This window comes from Camelus bactrianus, chromosome 11 (genome assembly GCF_048773025.1).
Source record: "Camelus bactrianus isolate YW-2024 breed Bactrian camel chromosome 11, ASM4877302v1, whole genome shotgun sequence".
Taxonomy (NCBI): domain Eukaryota; kingdom Metazoa; phylum Chordata; class Mammalia; order Artiodactyla; family Camelidae; genus Camelus; species Camelus bactrianus.
In genome coordinates, this window is record NC_133549.1 from 30,182,712 (window position 1) to 30,199,491 (window position 16,780).

The 16,780-nt window shown below is 35.1% G+C and overlaps 1 protein-coding gene across 4 annotated transcripts in view; it reads right to left on the bottom strand.

Moving 5' to 3' along the window:
• ATRNL1 (attractin like 1) overlaps positions 1-16,780 on the bottom strand; it is a 631,157-nt gene that overhangs the window by 512,117 nt on the left and 102,260 nt on the right. For all 4 annotated transcript variants that reach the window (XM_074373561.1, XM_010969913.3, XM_074373562.1 and 1 more), the window contains exon 10: positions 8,746-8,900. In XM_074373561.1, the coding sequence (XP_074229662.1) occupies positions 8,746-8,900 (155 nt within the window). The remainder of the gene's footprint in view (positions 1-8,745; positions 8,901-16,780) is intronic.

Sequence of the window (16,780 nt, forward strand, 5' to 3'; positions counted from 1 at the left end):
GCAGAAGCGGGAAAAGCCTCCCAGCTGGGGAAGCCACCAAGCAGTGTGCCCTGTGTACACTGAGTGGAAGGAGAAATGGCCCGAGAGCAGTGGTTAATGACCTAGTTGGCTGGTCAGGAGTCTAGAAGAAATATTGGAGATCAGAGACAAGGAGGCTCTGGAGTAGAGACATGTGGATGGACACATTTGAATGAGCATGAAATATGAAGATCTTTGTGATAAAAGTTAGAGAGAGACATTAAACAGCAAGTAAACAAATGACCGAGACAGCTAATGTCAGTCAGTCTCTATCACAGGACACCTCAGGGCTAACGTAATGAGCACATAAACTAAGCAGCCATCTGGCAGAGATGGAGGCCATCCCAGAGCACAATAACACGGGCTCCTTCTGAACGAAGCTGATGGAGCTACTCTTACCACTAAATATCCAGCCCGAAAGCAAGATATTAATTCTGATCCCCTGATAAGGCCATTCCCAAAGAACATTAACTGGACATTTGATGGCAAGTTGACTACACTGGGCCGCTTCCACCCTGGATGGGCCAACAATTCATTATGACAAGAATAGATACATATTTTGAGAATGTGTTTGCTTTTTCTGCCCACAGGGTCTTAATTAGCATGACTATCTTAGAAATTACATGTTTGATCCACCAGCATTGGATCCCATGTAAACAGGAGACACACTTTTATAGCAAAGGAGGTACAGAAATGGGCCCATGACCATGAAATCCACTGGATCCCAGCCACACAACCTGACAGAGATTTGTTTAGGCACAAATGAAGCACCAGGACGCAGGATACACTTGAATTAAAAAAAAACTTTAAATGGTTCTGTGTCCTCAGTAAGAGAATGCATCGGTCCAGAAACCAAAGAGTAAAAGCCACTCCTGGTGGCATCAATTTCAACTACATAGTTGGGGAATTTGTCCTTCTCATCCTGCAATTCTAGGCTCTGCAGGATTAGACGTCCTATTCCCCAAAGGGAAAATATTCTGGCAGAAGAAGTAGCAATGTCCCATGTAACTGTAAGCTCTAGTTGCCACTTGTACATTTCAGGCTTCTCATGTCAAGGGCCCAGCAAGCAGGCAAGAAAGGAGTTTCTGTCTTGGGAGGAGTAATTGGCCCTGACCGTCAAAGGGAGGTAGGACTGCTGTTACAAAATGAGGGCAGGGGAATATATTTGGCACACAGATGATCCATTTAAGTGTCTCTTGGTATCCCTTTGCCAAGTGTGATGGGACATAGGCAAGGGCAGTAACCCAGACTAGAAGGTACACAAGGTTCAGGAACTCAAATACCTAATGGTGAGGGACTAGGTCATGCTACCAGATAAGACACAGAGACCAGAGCTGAGGGCAAGGGGTATAAGAGAATAATGCATGAGGGTCATGGTGAATGTCTGTTGCAGCCCAGAGACCAGCTGCAGAAGACAGAGCAATAAACGAGGCTCCCCCAGGAAGAAAGGCCCACCAGAATCCCGGAGGAGACATTTAGCAAATACACTTGAAGAAGTGGGCTGAGAATGAATCGTGATGAACATGGGAGCGCAGCGCCTAAATATACCTTCAGGGAAGGACTTGCTGCCCTGCCTCTAGGATTGTTATCAGTGAGCATCACTCAGCCACCAGCCCCTGCAGAAACCGCCTTAGCTACAGGGCTTCCTCACCCAACGTCCTACCCTCCTGAGAGTGACCCTCATCCAAGGACTGGTCAAGGCCATCATGTTGTAATGAGGAACAACTCTCACGGGCATTTCAACTACAGAGTTGCCTGGAGTTGGCTGAGGCTGTTAAGTCTGCTTGATTTTTACTCTCCACCCACTCCTGCTCCTTCTGCCTCCCTTTCACAGCTGCTCAATCCAAGGACCCAGTAAGGACTCTGAACACTAAACTCTGTCACAGAGTTCACTTTTCAGAGAACCCAAACTGTGACAGGGTTGTTTGTCACCTGAGTCTAACCTAACCATACTGACTGATACAACACAGTAAGTGTGAATTTTCCTCCGCACTATCTTAAAATAGCTGGCAAATTGTTTTCACTCACAAACTTGTTTAGGAAGAACAGAATTTAACTTGAGAGCTTATTAAAACCTAATTGATATAAGCAACCTTTGCAGCTACAGAGACAGTATTTCATGCTTGTTGATACTGGCCCACCTGCCAGGATTTTTCAACAGAATGGAAAGAAAAAACCATTGGAGCAGCTGTAGCAAATACACTTTCCACTTATCCCTTCCAGCATTTTCAATAATAACTAAACAGAATGTTGGGCTAGATAAATTCTGTTCCTGAGTTTTCACATTCTTGATCAGGATTCTCTGTAAAACACAGGTTAGTTTTCCTGTAAAATGCAGAAGTTATCAAATGCCTTAAAGCTCAACACTAAATTAATATAATTTATTTACACGTAGTCTCTTTCCAATCCTACATTATAAAGTCTCTTGCATTATAAAAGTCTGACTGCAATCTATAATCATATTTTTTTGCCAAGAAGAAAATTTATTTCCGGAGCACTCAGGTCATTATCACTTCATGAACAGTTCAAGGCTAGAGAACTAAAGCAAATTCCACGCAGTTACTGACATCATGAAAACTGACAGAAGTACCATTCCACACCAACAGAAAAGCCACAAAGCAATAAAGACCAAAGTAAAATATACTCTGGAATACAGACTTTTAAAAAACCTGTGCTACAAGGTACCCAATATTTATTTACAAACCATACAACCAATAAACTATTCTCTCAAACACAAATCTCAGCAATCACAATTCTGTGCTGTCAGGATTATTCACATATGAGAGGCCACATACGTGAAAAAAACATACGCTGAAATTTAGAGACAGATTTTTTTTATCAAATATGCATAAAATAGTACAGACCAAAAGTGTACATTCAATGGCTAATTTTCCTACAAATATTCATATTCTTCCATGAAAATATACATCTGTAATACTTTCAGAACACATTTTTAAAATTCTTTAATATTCCATTTTAAATGCCACTTCATAAGTCAGTCTAAATTGCATACTTGAAATACGCTAAAAAGAGCACACGTGTGAGTATAAGACTCAAAACTAGTCGAATACCAAAAAAAAAAAAAAAAAAAAAAACAACAAAAAAAAAACTTTTGTTAACCATTTGGATACTTCTGCAACAGAAAATAAATTTCTGGATGTTGTCAATTTTTTTTCCACCTGCCCTTGAAATGCTGATGCTTCACTGGGTTCCCCCTACCCAGGTAAAAATTTCTCTTAATATTCTAAAAGGTGTGTACCTTTCCCAGGTTATTTCTTTCATACCCACAGTTTCTCTCAGGATTTGTCCTCTGGCATTCATTCCATAAATATTTATTTAGCTTCTTACCCTCTGCCCGGCAAAGTGGGCATCACTCTTTGACTCTCAATCTTAACTTAAATGTTTTCATCGTGTTTTAACACACAGTATTATTTCCTGTCAGCTTCAGTAAATAATCTTGATGTAATAAATTATATTTATAGTCTCTCTAATAAAGAATCATACTTGAAATCCTACAGTAATTCCTACTTGGTCATGTTTTATTATACTTTGAAGCACTGTTGAATTCTATTTGCTAATATTTTATTTTTGATGTTTGATACTATATTCATGACTGTTTTCCCAGCCTTCTTCCCCAGAGGTTTTGAGACACTTAAACACTTTTCTTTCATTGTGTATTTTATTTCAAGAATCTTTACTTAGCAATTTTTACATTCAAAACAATCTCTCAAATTGCTTAAAGATCTGTTAAGAAAGAGATTCATTATTCACTACTCTTTTTTTCTCCTTAATTTTTTATTCAAATATATTTTAAATTCAAATATACCTTAAAATCTGATTAAATAATGATAAAACAAATTTTCTTGAGTGTCTTGCTACATTAACAAATATTATATATGCCTTTTCTCTAATTAAAGATCATTCAAATGTTTCCTGTAAAATCAGGAAAACATCAATATCAGAGCACAGTGGTAAAATCAAAAGAAATTTGAACTTGGACTTCGTGTAAAATTCTGAATACACCGTCTTACCTATGTAAGTATGGTAACTTTGTAACTTTGGGTTTCACCTATGTAAACCCATGTAACTTTGGGTTTCACCGTGCTAAATTACAGTTTCTTCCTGTATAAATGAGCACAAGAATACACACTACATAGATGTTATCAGATGCTGTGAGAATTACATTATAAAATTTATGTAAAGTGCAAAAACACTATTGGGAGCTTTCAGCAAATGTTAGTTCTCCCTTTTCTCAAAGCAAAAAGTCGCTTTTCCCCTTACTTATGGGCCTCTTTCTCAACAAAGCAGAAACTACTATTTCTTCAACGCAACAGCTTACTACAGAAAGAAAAAGAACACCTTCAGCAAAGAACACAGTAAAGCTTAAAACAGTCAACAGCTGGCTAAATGCATTGAAAAAAAAAATGTATGAATGATTTTAAGAGCTTCTCTGATGGACAAAGAAACAAAGTGGTTCTAGCAGGTGGCCAGGCAAGAGGTGCTGCTTTTGTCCCTAAGAATTTAACAAAGTACATGGGCAAATATTGATTAACAAAGAGAGGAACAAATAAAATAACCTCCAGAAAATAAAAATAATTATAAACATGAAGAACAAGCAAGTTTGATTTGTTATAGTTTTGCTGGAGTGTTCCAAAAAATTAAATAGTTAGATGTTTTAATTTGAATATGATTTTTAATGAAATTCTGTACCTTATAAAATCACATCCATTATATTGTGTGTGTGTGCATATATAGAGAGAGATATATGTCTGTCTATCTATATATATATATCACTCTACAGGGTTGTACAAAAATATATATGCTATGTTTCATAAACTAGCTAAGTGATTTTTAAGGGTATACTGAACCACAATGCCACTGTGTTTAAAATGATTATTATACATTACCAATTAAAGTAATATTACTTCTTTAAACATGGAATTAAGTATTTTTCAAGTTTTTTTTTACTAAGTTTGTTTTTAAATAATTGCCTACCAAGAAGCTAATGTCATAAGTAAAACTGTCATACATAGGAAATTTATTTTAAAAATTCTATTACTATTTTGATTTGGTTTGAAGTTTCATTTGTTTTGCTTTCTGCAAGGTATATTTTGATATAAATCTGACTCCCTACCCTATTCTGAAATAATCTAACTCAAGAAATTACATTTTTGTGACTCTACTATATTTTTGAGGAAAGAAATACAGTCAATGTATCTCTGAGTTACCTTTCATCTTGTTTCAGAATTTTATACAATCTCTTAATCCTTAGGTAAATTTTCTTATTCAAGAGTAATACCTACCACTTGTAATTAAAAGCATCATAAATCTATGTTAAGCCTCCTGAAAAATCCTATAATAGCTTTTTATTTGATGATTCTGAAATATTGTCTCAAGTGTCACTTCAGTTTTAAGGTATGTTTCAATTCATGAAAATCTCTCACTTGTAAATGTTGAAATTTTCAGTCAAATCACTCAAAAGATGGGTGGTTCACTAAAGAGATATGAAAAATATACAAACTACTTGATTCCTTTTTCACCACTGACCCTATAAAACTAACTTTTATGTCAATATTTACTTTCCCCAGCCAAAGTTTCAAAATATAAATACGTCTAATAACATGAGATCAACTCAGTGAGACATGTTTTTCCATCGCATCTTTAGTCTCGTTATGTACTAGAAGGTTATCTTTACCAGAAAGATCATTTTAATCTTGAATTAAGTGCAATAATGATATCCCTAACAATAAAAAATCTCTATTAATAAGTTTCCAGATTTAAACTGTCTTCAAGCTAGATTTACACACTAGTAACATTAAGTAACATATTATTCTATATGTTACAGTCCACCCAGTCTTATTCACCAGCCCTGGCTCTATTATCAATTGCACTTAAGTCACTTTTTAAAAATATAAATATCAGTGCCTAATTTAAGAGAATTAGATTATACGGGTCTGGTTTTTTCCCTTCAGCCTTCAAAGGGAATGCTAAGGTACAGCTATACTTGAAAATCACCATCATATGCCTTCTACATCCATCACATATAATGAGAACTGGAAAGGCAAGGTTATATCCTCAAAGATTAATGATATTCGCTACATAAAATTCACTATGACAGTAAGGTTGAAATAGTATATTTTAGAGCCATGAAAAATCAGTATTAGCATACACATTTTTATTGTTTAAACATTATAGAACACAAAGCAATCAGCTAAATCTTTAGGTGTATGCCAGTTAAACAACGCCATAAAAGTCCTAGTGTACCGTACTAAAGAGAAAAACTAGCAACACGACTTTTTTCTCCTAAAAATGATCTATTTTCTAGTTGGTGCATTATGTGATGGTTGTATTTCATTTCCACAAAAATATACTTCATAAGGAAAACAAGTATTTTGGGAGACATTTTTTGAAATATGAAAAATACTTTTCCCTGGAAAATATGTCAACATGTGATGCTACAAGCCCAGGAGAATAAATACGGGGGTGGGGGGGTGACTTTATTAGGAACTGCGTAGAGAAAAATCAAATAAGGTAAAATAACACATTTCCATCCTGTGTTGAATTTATGCTGCTTTATGCTTCTATTGTTAGTTGTTAGCACAGTGCAAACAAAATCTTATGTTAAAGTATAATACTGTTTAAAATATGCTATTCTTCCTCCAATTTGATCAATTTGCTTGAAGAATGAAACTGATATTTGCTTCTATCTTTCCACAGCATTAAGAAACATAACTAAATATAAAGCATCTGGTAATCTGCTACCAAAATTAAGAACATACAATGGACCCAACTAAACAGCACAGTACAGACAAGCGGAAAGGCCAGCGCTTTAGAAGTTAAAAAGAAGCCAGATCTACCACCTGCATGGCTTTGAGCAAATTCCTTCTACTCTTGTGTTTAATAATCTGAAAATGAGTTTATTAACACTTTTTATAAGGTAATTAGAGAGGTTACAATTATCATATATAAAGCTCTTAGTAAAGTACCTAGCTCTTAGAATACACAACAAAGAGTAGCATTTAGAATAATGATAATCTGAGCTCTTGCTTGCACGCTCTGTTTCTCTCTGAAAAACTAACACCTCTAATGCCTTTCACCTTGGTAAACTTTTTTGATGCATAAAACCTAAAATATGGTCATCTTAAACAATACGAAAGAAATGAAATAAATTCCCAATACGTCAGCTACAAAACAACTCAACATTAATTTCCTCATTTAAGCACAGAAATTAGGTAGAAGCTCCTTGAAGAATCGTTTTCAAAGTTTCAAAATCTCACTTCATGGATCTTTAACAATAATAACAAAATTCTATACTTTTCCTAATATTTTTATCCCAGAAGAAAAACAAATAAAATGTCCTTCTACCTGAAGAGAAATAAGCTTACCGTCTCATTGCTATAGCCAAAATAATATGTTGACAGCGCCAGCCTGGCAATAACAGGTCATAATAAGCCAGCCTAGACTCAGTACTTAATTTAACCTAGTTTTCTGGATCTCAGGCACTGATCTGCAAACCTTCGAAAAGCCAAGACAATCCCATTTTCATCATGAAGCATGACTTCAAATTATTATTTCGCAAAGGTAAATATTTAATTATCTACGATCTAAAAATCCTAAAGACAGTGGATTCTTTTCATTGATTACTCACAGACAGATACTCATAGAGTTTAAAAAGCATGCTTGACTTTATTACAGGAATTCCCTTCCAAACAAGCTTATAATAGTTTAGAGATCAAAGTGCTTATTAATAGTCATAAATTTCTTTATATGCTGCCACTCAAAATAATTTTCCAAAGTAGATTATGTGCCTTTACGATGTTTAAGAGCAAAAGTATACGTCTTGCACCTATTAAATTCTTCGGTCTCTTTTATTTTTACTTATCAAAGTGTTTCCTAATAGCTTAAAATTGATATATTACTTTATCCCAGCAATAAAAAGTACTTTTAAGTACTGCTAAATGTATTTTAAATATCAGCTAGGCTTTATCTATAATACAATATACAGAGAAGAAATTTTTTCACTACAATGGTCTATTGGGTAGTTAAATTTAGTATTTCATTCATTAAACATTCATTTAATATTCAGAAGTTGATAGGACTATATATAGATAGCATAATTAAAATTAAGTGAATCATGCAAATGCACTGCATTTCTGGTTCCCTAGTGAAGATTTTTATTTAGTTACAAACATTCCTAGATATGCTCTGGGTTTCTGTTTTGTTCCAGAATATTATTTCTTTAGCTTTTCTATCTCTATATTCCTTTCTCTAATTCTATAGCTTCCTCTACCAAATAAGTATACCTGGCAAGTCAATGTAATTGCATCTTTGTTCATCCCCACTAAATCTCAAATGCTTGCATTTCTACTTTTTGTGAGGTAAATTTTACAGTGTTCCAAACTACCCACTATCAAAACTAATATGGTGACAGTCAAACAAAATAGACTGATAAAGTGCCCAAGTAGGGATACAACACACAATAGCCTTCAAAAAGGACATTCAGACCCAGATTTCCCCTGCCTCCACCACTAACTCACCCCAGTTCATCGGCTCTCCTGCCCTGCACTATTGCTATGCTGAAGTTAGAGAGAACTCCATTCACAATCCGTCACTGACGTTCCCTCTCTAAGATGACATACACACACGCTGTCAAATAATGTATTTGAGAATCTCTACATGAAAAATTTCTACTATTTCCTACTTTGTACAATCCTAACAGATACATACCTATGTCATATGCCAGGAAATCGGCAGAAAAACATTTTGCACCGTTACTCAAGGAAGTGTCATTATGGGTATTTCCTCCAAAAATAAGCATAGCTCCATTGATAAGAACAGCTGAATGAAGGTATCTGGCAAACCCACTTTCTTTCAAAATAGTCCTACAGGATAAAATTTAAAAATGTATTACAAAAGATAAAAAGACCCCCCTGATTTTATATATATTACAAAAGGATCTAATTTGCATATAGAATTTTCCTCGCAATTGTGAAAATAACATGCTTTATTATTTTTAACCACTCATAAATGGCCTCTAAATGTCCATATTTTTAAAAAATATTCTGAGATTCACAGTACCTTAAAATGCTTTGAGGAAACACAATATTAAACATAATTGTTAACGATTTTGTAATAACTTATAATTTGAATTTTGTTTTCATTTATAAAAGTAGGAAACAAAGCTCCTTTAAACTGGAGAATAAAAGTATCATCAATTTTAAATACCAAAGTAAATAAAAAGTTTAATATAATAAATTTACTTTAAACAGCATTTAGTTAAAACTATACAAATCATATTGATCCCATAAAATGTTTTTTAACTTTTTTAAGTATAAGCTATCAGTAAAAGTGTACATATCATAAGTCTAAGACTCAATGAATTTTCACAAGATGAACACAAGTAGGTAACCAGCACTAAGATAAAAAAATTAAAAATTACCACGATTCAAACAGCAAAGATTTCTTTTGCTGTCTTTATACTTTACAAAGTGGAATCATATAGTTTGTATTCATCTGTATGTACGTTCTCTTGCTCAAGATTTCTGAGATATTTTCACGCTGTGTATAATTAAGAATCACGATGTATTTTGAGGAACATTAAAATTAGTATAAATATTCTTTTAATGAAAGTATAACTCTGAGAGAAATACTACAAATATATGCTCACAATTATATTTTACCTGAATGAACTGATATATAAAAAAGGTTCATGACAATGTGAATCAATATTTTATAAATACTCTATAAACAAATCCTTGGTACAGACAAAGAATCAGAATGTCAACATAGTTATATGGATAGTATACTTAGTAAGGCATGTATAGTATCTCAAAAGCCATAGGTTATGATACCAATTAATGCTTAAAGACTATGGAACAGACTTCTAGCAATATAAGGAGTTCCATAAAAAATCTCCCCAGGGAAAGAACTATAGTTGGTAAAGTTAACTTTTAAAAAAAGGTAACCATTTTGGGTCTCAAAAATTTTTGCCAAGAGCAACAATAAAGAAATACTTACTCAAGAATATCTACTAAATTTCTGTAGGAACAGCAATAGTCCATGATATTTGACTCATTACCAACTCCCATCCTTCCTACCACTGCCACCTCCCCACACACACACACACACACCCTGTTCAACCACAGGCTGGTAAAGTCGAAAACAGAATGCCCTTTATCCCTCAGCTCCTAGTCCATGCCGTTAAAACTTAACCAGGAGCAGCAGACTGGCAATACTTCTCACGCCCCCTACCTAGCTCTTGGTGGCAGGAGATCCAGTCAAGGAGTAGGCATAAGAGGTCTGAGTGCTCCTCCACCACCCAGCGCCTACCAGGTGGAGGCTGGAAGTATACACTGGACTTCAAGGCTAAGAACACAAGGACCAAAAAATCTTCACCCCTAATTCATAGGGCAGTAGTTCCAAGATAAAAGAGGCAGGCTGAGAAGAGCAAAGGCTATGATCCCCATCTAATGCCTTACACATAACACAGGGATGTAACTGAAAGAAGGTCAGGCTATAAATCCCACCTGTAATTCCAAACTCCTACAGGGAGAGGAAGCCTAAGAAAAAGAGAATTCCACGGCTCTCCCAAGGGAACTCGACTGCATTTGGCACAAGGTGGCCGTCTTCAAGCCTTAAAGGCACTCTTAGGAACAACAGAGGTTTTGGTTATAAGCAATTAGGAGATTGCTCCATGAGAACAATAAGCTAAAACACAGACCAGCTAGAAGTTTATTAGAAAGAACCAGGGGGAAAGACAGCTAATGAGAGCCTTGCAGGTGTCAGAACTTCAAAGACTGGCCCCAAAGACTACCACTGAAAAAGGCTTGAGATGGAATTCAGACTCTGGAGCAATTTATGCCCCAGAGAATTGTTGAAAATAACAGAATAATCAATTGGGAATTAGCGGCGGCTATGAGGTGAATCTGATACAAACAGAGGCAGACAGCTTAACAGGGAGCTCAGAGGAATAAGTCAAAGAGCCCTGCTAAAATTATTGTCATCCTGCAGTGACTGTGTGCATCCCCAGGCCGTACCATCTACGGAAGAACATCAGAGGATGCATTTAGAGGAAAAAAGACACTTCACTAAGAGTTCAGGTAAGTCACTAAAGAAATAAAATTACAACAGCCCCAGAGATGAAAAGCCAGGATCTAGAGTTACTACAATATATTATCTAAAATGTCTGGTTTTCAGGGAAAATTACGGCATGCAATGAAATAAGAAAGTGTGACCCAAACACAGGAATAAAAGTAAGCAACTGAACTACCTTTGAGAGAACCGAGATGTCAGATAAGGCAAAAAAAGATTTCAACTTAAAGGAAACAAGGTTTAAAAAGTAAACTATGACATGATATATAAAACATCAACAAAGAGAAATTACAAGAAAGGAAAATGTGGAGTTGAAAAGCATAATATTAAAATTTTAAAACTTAGTAGCGAAGCTCAAAAATAAATCTCAGCAAGTAGCGGGCAAAAATCAGTGAACTAAAAGGTAAATCAACAGAGATTCTGCAATCCAAAGAACAGAGGGAAATGAACAGAGCCTATGAGAAATGTGGAACACCATTAACAGCAACACATATATTACTGCGAATACTAGGGCACAGGAGAAAGAGGTAAAAAAAAAATCTTTCTAGAAATAATGGATGACAACTTTCCAAATTTAATGGAAAACATTAACATATACATCTAAGAAGCCCAACAAATTCTAAACAGGAGAAAAACACAGAAAGAGCCACACTCAGACACAACATAGTAAAGATACTGAAGGCCAAAGAGAAAGAGAACATCTTAAAAGCAGTGTGAGAAAGAAGGTTCTTCACATACAAGAGATCCCCAAGAAGATAAACAGCTGTCTTCTCATTAGAAACAATAAAGGTCAGAAGGCAATAGGGTGGCAAATGAAAGTGATGAATTTAAAATGTCAGAATATAAGCATACAGGGAGAAAAAATAGCAAGATGGCAGAAGATTAAAGCACTGATTTTATCAACTACTTAGAGACAAAAGGTACTTAGTACCTTTGTGCGAGTCCAGCAGTCCAACAGAGAAGTCCCAACACCACTTAGAAAAAAAATTCCAAGAATAGAAGGACTGAAGAGAGTAAGAAGAACAGGTTCGCTTTACCACATCGCCTCCCCCAAGGCAACAGCTCACTGCCAAGAGAAGCTCCTTCAAACTGCTTTTTCTCCCATGGGGGGAACGTGAGAGCCTACTAAGTGCCCAGCTTCCACAGCCAAGCAGAATGATGCCCAAGAGGCCCACTTCTTTCTCGCTCCATCCAAAACAATGACAGGACTGGCAGGAGAGGGGGAAGGGGTCTCACAGCAACCAGGGTACAAGACACAACAAAGGGCTAAGGTTTCTACCAACCACCTCATAAACTCCACCAAGACTTCGTAAGATGCACCACCTGCAGATTCACCCCAAGTAGCACGTGCATGCTCCCAACAATCCATAAACCCCTCCCCTACATAGCCATACACACCCCTGCAGACAGCACACTTGAGCTTCTGCAGGTCATGCACAGGCACACGCATATGGCTGGCTCAACTCTTTTGCCCTGGCAGAAGGTGCAAAACCTTGAACACTTCAGGCACTGCCCTAGAGAAAATAAGTAAGAGGCTCCCAACACCAGGCCTGGCTTTGCAGAATGGAGAAAATATAATGTTCAAAATATATACAAACTTGTGTAAGAAATAAGTGTTGGTGAGGATGCAGAGAAAAGGGAACCCCTTATGCACTGTTGACAGGTATATAAATTGGTGCAGCTACTATGAAAAACTGTATGAACGTTAAAAATTAAAATAGGAACTACTAAATTATCCAGCAATTCCACATCTGGGTATTTATTCAAAGGAAACAAAATAACTATCTCAAAAAGATATTCACACCTCATGTTCATTGTAACATTATTTACAGTAACTAAGACATGGAAACAACCTAAGTATCCATTTATGATGAATAGATAAAGATGTGTGTGTGTGTGTGTGTGTGAATAATATTCAGCCATAAAAAAAGAAATCCTGCCATTTGCAACAACATAGATGATCTTGAGAGCACTATGCTAAGTGAAATAATTCAGAGAGAAAGGCAAATACTGTATGATCCTATTTACATGTAGAATCTTTAAAAAAAAATAATAACTTATACATAAGGAGAACAGACTGGTGGTCACCAAAGACACATGGTGAAAGGTGAGTGAAATGAGTAAAGGTAGTCAAAAGCATAAACTTCCAGTTATAAGCTAAGTAAGTCCTGGGAATATGGTGATTCTAGTTAAAAATACTTTATTGTATATTTGAAAGTTCTTACCACAAGAAAAAAATAATTCATAACTGTGTATGGTGATGGATGTTAACAAAACATTGTTGTAATCATTTCACAATTCATACATATATTAATTATGTTGTAAACCTAAAACTAACACACAATGTTATATGTCAATTAATTTCAATGTGAAGTAATTAATTTAATTTTAAAAGATAAGTGTTGGTAAGGATGTGAAGAAAAGGGAACATTTCTACACCATTAGTGGGAATGGAAATCAGTATAGTCAATTTGGAAAGCAGTATGGACATCCCTCAAAAAATTCAAAATTGAACTACCAAGAACTAACATATAATCCAGCAATCCCACTTCTGCATATGCACCTAAAGGAAATGAAATCAGTGTCTCAAAGCTATACTTGCACGTTCATGTTTATTGCAGTGTTATTCATAGTAGTTGAGATATGGAAACAACCTCAGTGTCCTTCAACAGATGAATAAAGGAAATACATATGTATAATAGTCAGTCTTAAAAAAGCAAGAAATCTTGCCACTTGTGACAAAACGGGTGAATCTAGAGGACGTTATGCTAAGCGAAATAAGCCAGACATAGAAAGACAAACACTGCATGATCTCACTTATACGTGAAATCTAAAAAAAGTGAACGCATAAAAGCAGAGAATAGAACAGTGGTTTCCAGATAATGGAAAGTGGGGGAAATGGGGAAACAGTGCAGTGTACAAAGCTTTAGTCACACAAGATAAATAAGTTCTGGAGATCTAATGTACAGCATGGTTACTATAGTTAATAATACTGTTGTTGTATACCTGAAATTTGCTAAACTACTACATCTTAAGTGTTCTTACTCTACACATCAATTAAAAAATGTATCTATGTAAGATGATGGATATGTTAATTAGCTTGACGGTGGTAATCATTTCACAATGTGTACGTATATCAAAGCATCACATTTACACCTCAAAAACATCCAATTTTTATTTGTCAAGTATACCCCAAGGAAGCTGAAAAAAATGTCAACCAAGATTCTTATATTCACAAAACAATCCTTCAAAAATAAAGACAAGACAAAGACACTACCAGATTTTAAAAACTAACACATTTTTGGTAGATCTGCCTTATAAGAAACTAAAGAAAATTGTTCAGCCTTAGATCATTTATTCCATCCAGAGTGTTAGCAAAGGCACTTATGTAATTATAAAACAAAGTATGAATGCATATTTTTTCTCCTTTCTTTCTTAATAAATTTGAAAAGCAACTGTTTTGAAATAATATATATGTAATTGCATTACTGGGCCATAACGTATAGAAATGCTACATATTTGACATTAACAGCACAAAAGGACAAATGGAAGCAAAACACTGTTGAGTAAGGAAATAATGCCAAAAAGTAAATCAAGTCAGTAAGAACAAGTGAAAAAAAAAAGCACACAAAAATAACAACACTGACATAACATATATCTGCATTCCTTTTTACCATCAGTCTCTTTAAAAGACTTAAAATTATATAAAGTAATAAGCATAACAATACACTGCTGAGTTTGCAACATACATAGACATTATACATATAATTATAATACCACAAAAAATGGAAGAGAGAATAAAGCTATATAAGATGAAGATTAGAACAGAAAATAACATAGGATAGAAAAATAGAAAAAAATCAATGAAGTCAAAACTTCTTTCTCTGAAAAAAAGTAAGACATTGACTAACTACCACTTATACTGAACAAGAAAAAATGAAAGAAAACCCAAATTATTAAAATCAATAATGAAAGGAACATAACTGAATCTTACAGAAATATAACAGATTATATAACACAATACTAAACTGTAAAGCTTTATGAAATACAGAAACAACAGTACCAAATGAACCAAGTCCTTGAAAGATACAAACTACCAAAACTGACAAAAGGAGAAAAAGAAAATCTGAATAGACCTATAAAAAAATCAAGAGACTGAATTTAAAATTTTAAAAGTTTCCTCAAAGAAACTGATGGCCAGAATGCTATGCTGTATCTATGTATTTGGTAGAATTATATGAAGATTAATATGACTTCTTCACAAACTATTCAAAAATATAGAATATGAGGGGGGGGGTATGGCTCAGGGTTAGAGTGCATGCTTAGCATGCATGAGGTCCTGGGTTCAATCCCCAGTATTCCCATTTAAAACAAAAATTAAATGAATACATAAATAAACCTAACTACCTCATCCCCCCAAAAGAAACAAACAAACACAAAAAATTTATTTATTTATTTATTTATTTAATATGATAGGAGACTACTCAACTCATTTAATGAGGACAATGTAACTGATAACTAAACCATACAAAGATATCACAGGAAAAGAAAACTACAGGCTAATATTGCTAATATCTTTTATGAATATAGATACAGAAAGCCTCAACAAAAGACAAGCAAATTGAAACCAACAATATATAAAAAGCACTATACACCATTACCAAGTGAAATTTATCCCAGGAACGCATGGTTGATTTAACATCTGAAAATCAATCAATGTTATACACTGTGTCACTAGAATAAAGGAAAAAAACAAATGATGCATCTCAAGAGATGCAGCCAAAGCCTTGATAAAATCCAACACCCTTTCATGATTAAAAAAAAAAAAAAAGAGAGAGATAGAAGGGAACTTCCTCAACCTGATGAAGCCTGAAAGGTGCCCAACACCAAAAGATACCATGTCCTAATCCCCAGAACCTGTGAATGTTACCTTATTTGAAAAAAGTCTCTCTTCAGGTGTAATTAAATTAAGACTTTGAGATGAGAAGCTCATTGTGGATTATCCAGTGGACCTAATCCAATGACAAGTGTCCTTATAAGAGACACACAGAGAGGAGGAGGAGGTAATGTAATTGTGGAGACAATTGGAATGATTCAGCCACAATTCCAGAAGTACTGACAGCCACCAAAAGCTGGAAGAGGCAAGGAAAGGAATTTCCCTTAGCACTTCTGGAGGGGACATGGCCCTGCTCACACTTTGATTTTGGATATCTGGCCTCCAGACCTGAGAGAAAATACCTGTCCATTGTTTTAGCTACACAGTTTGTGGTAATTTGTTACAGCAGCCATAGAAAAGTAATACAAGGGACATCTACAAACAAACAAACAGAAAACAGAAACTCAGCTAACAACACACTTAATGGCAAAAAACTAAATGTTCCCCCTCCAAGATCAGGAATAAGACAAGGATTTTTGCTCTTGTCATTTTTATTCAACTTTTTTTGTTTGTTTTTGGTTTTTTTATTTGTTTGTTTATTTTTTTAATCAGAGGTAACGGGGATTAAACCCAGGACCTCGTGCATACTAAGCACATAATCTACCATTGAGCTATACCCTCCCCCTACTTCTATTCAACATTATACTAGAGATTATAGGAAGGAAAACATTCAAGAAAATGAAATTAAATACATCTAGAATGGAAAGGAAAAACTAAAACTCTCGCTATTTGCAG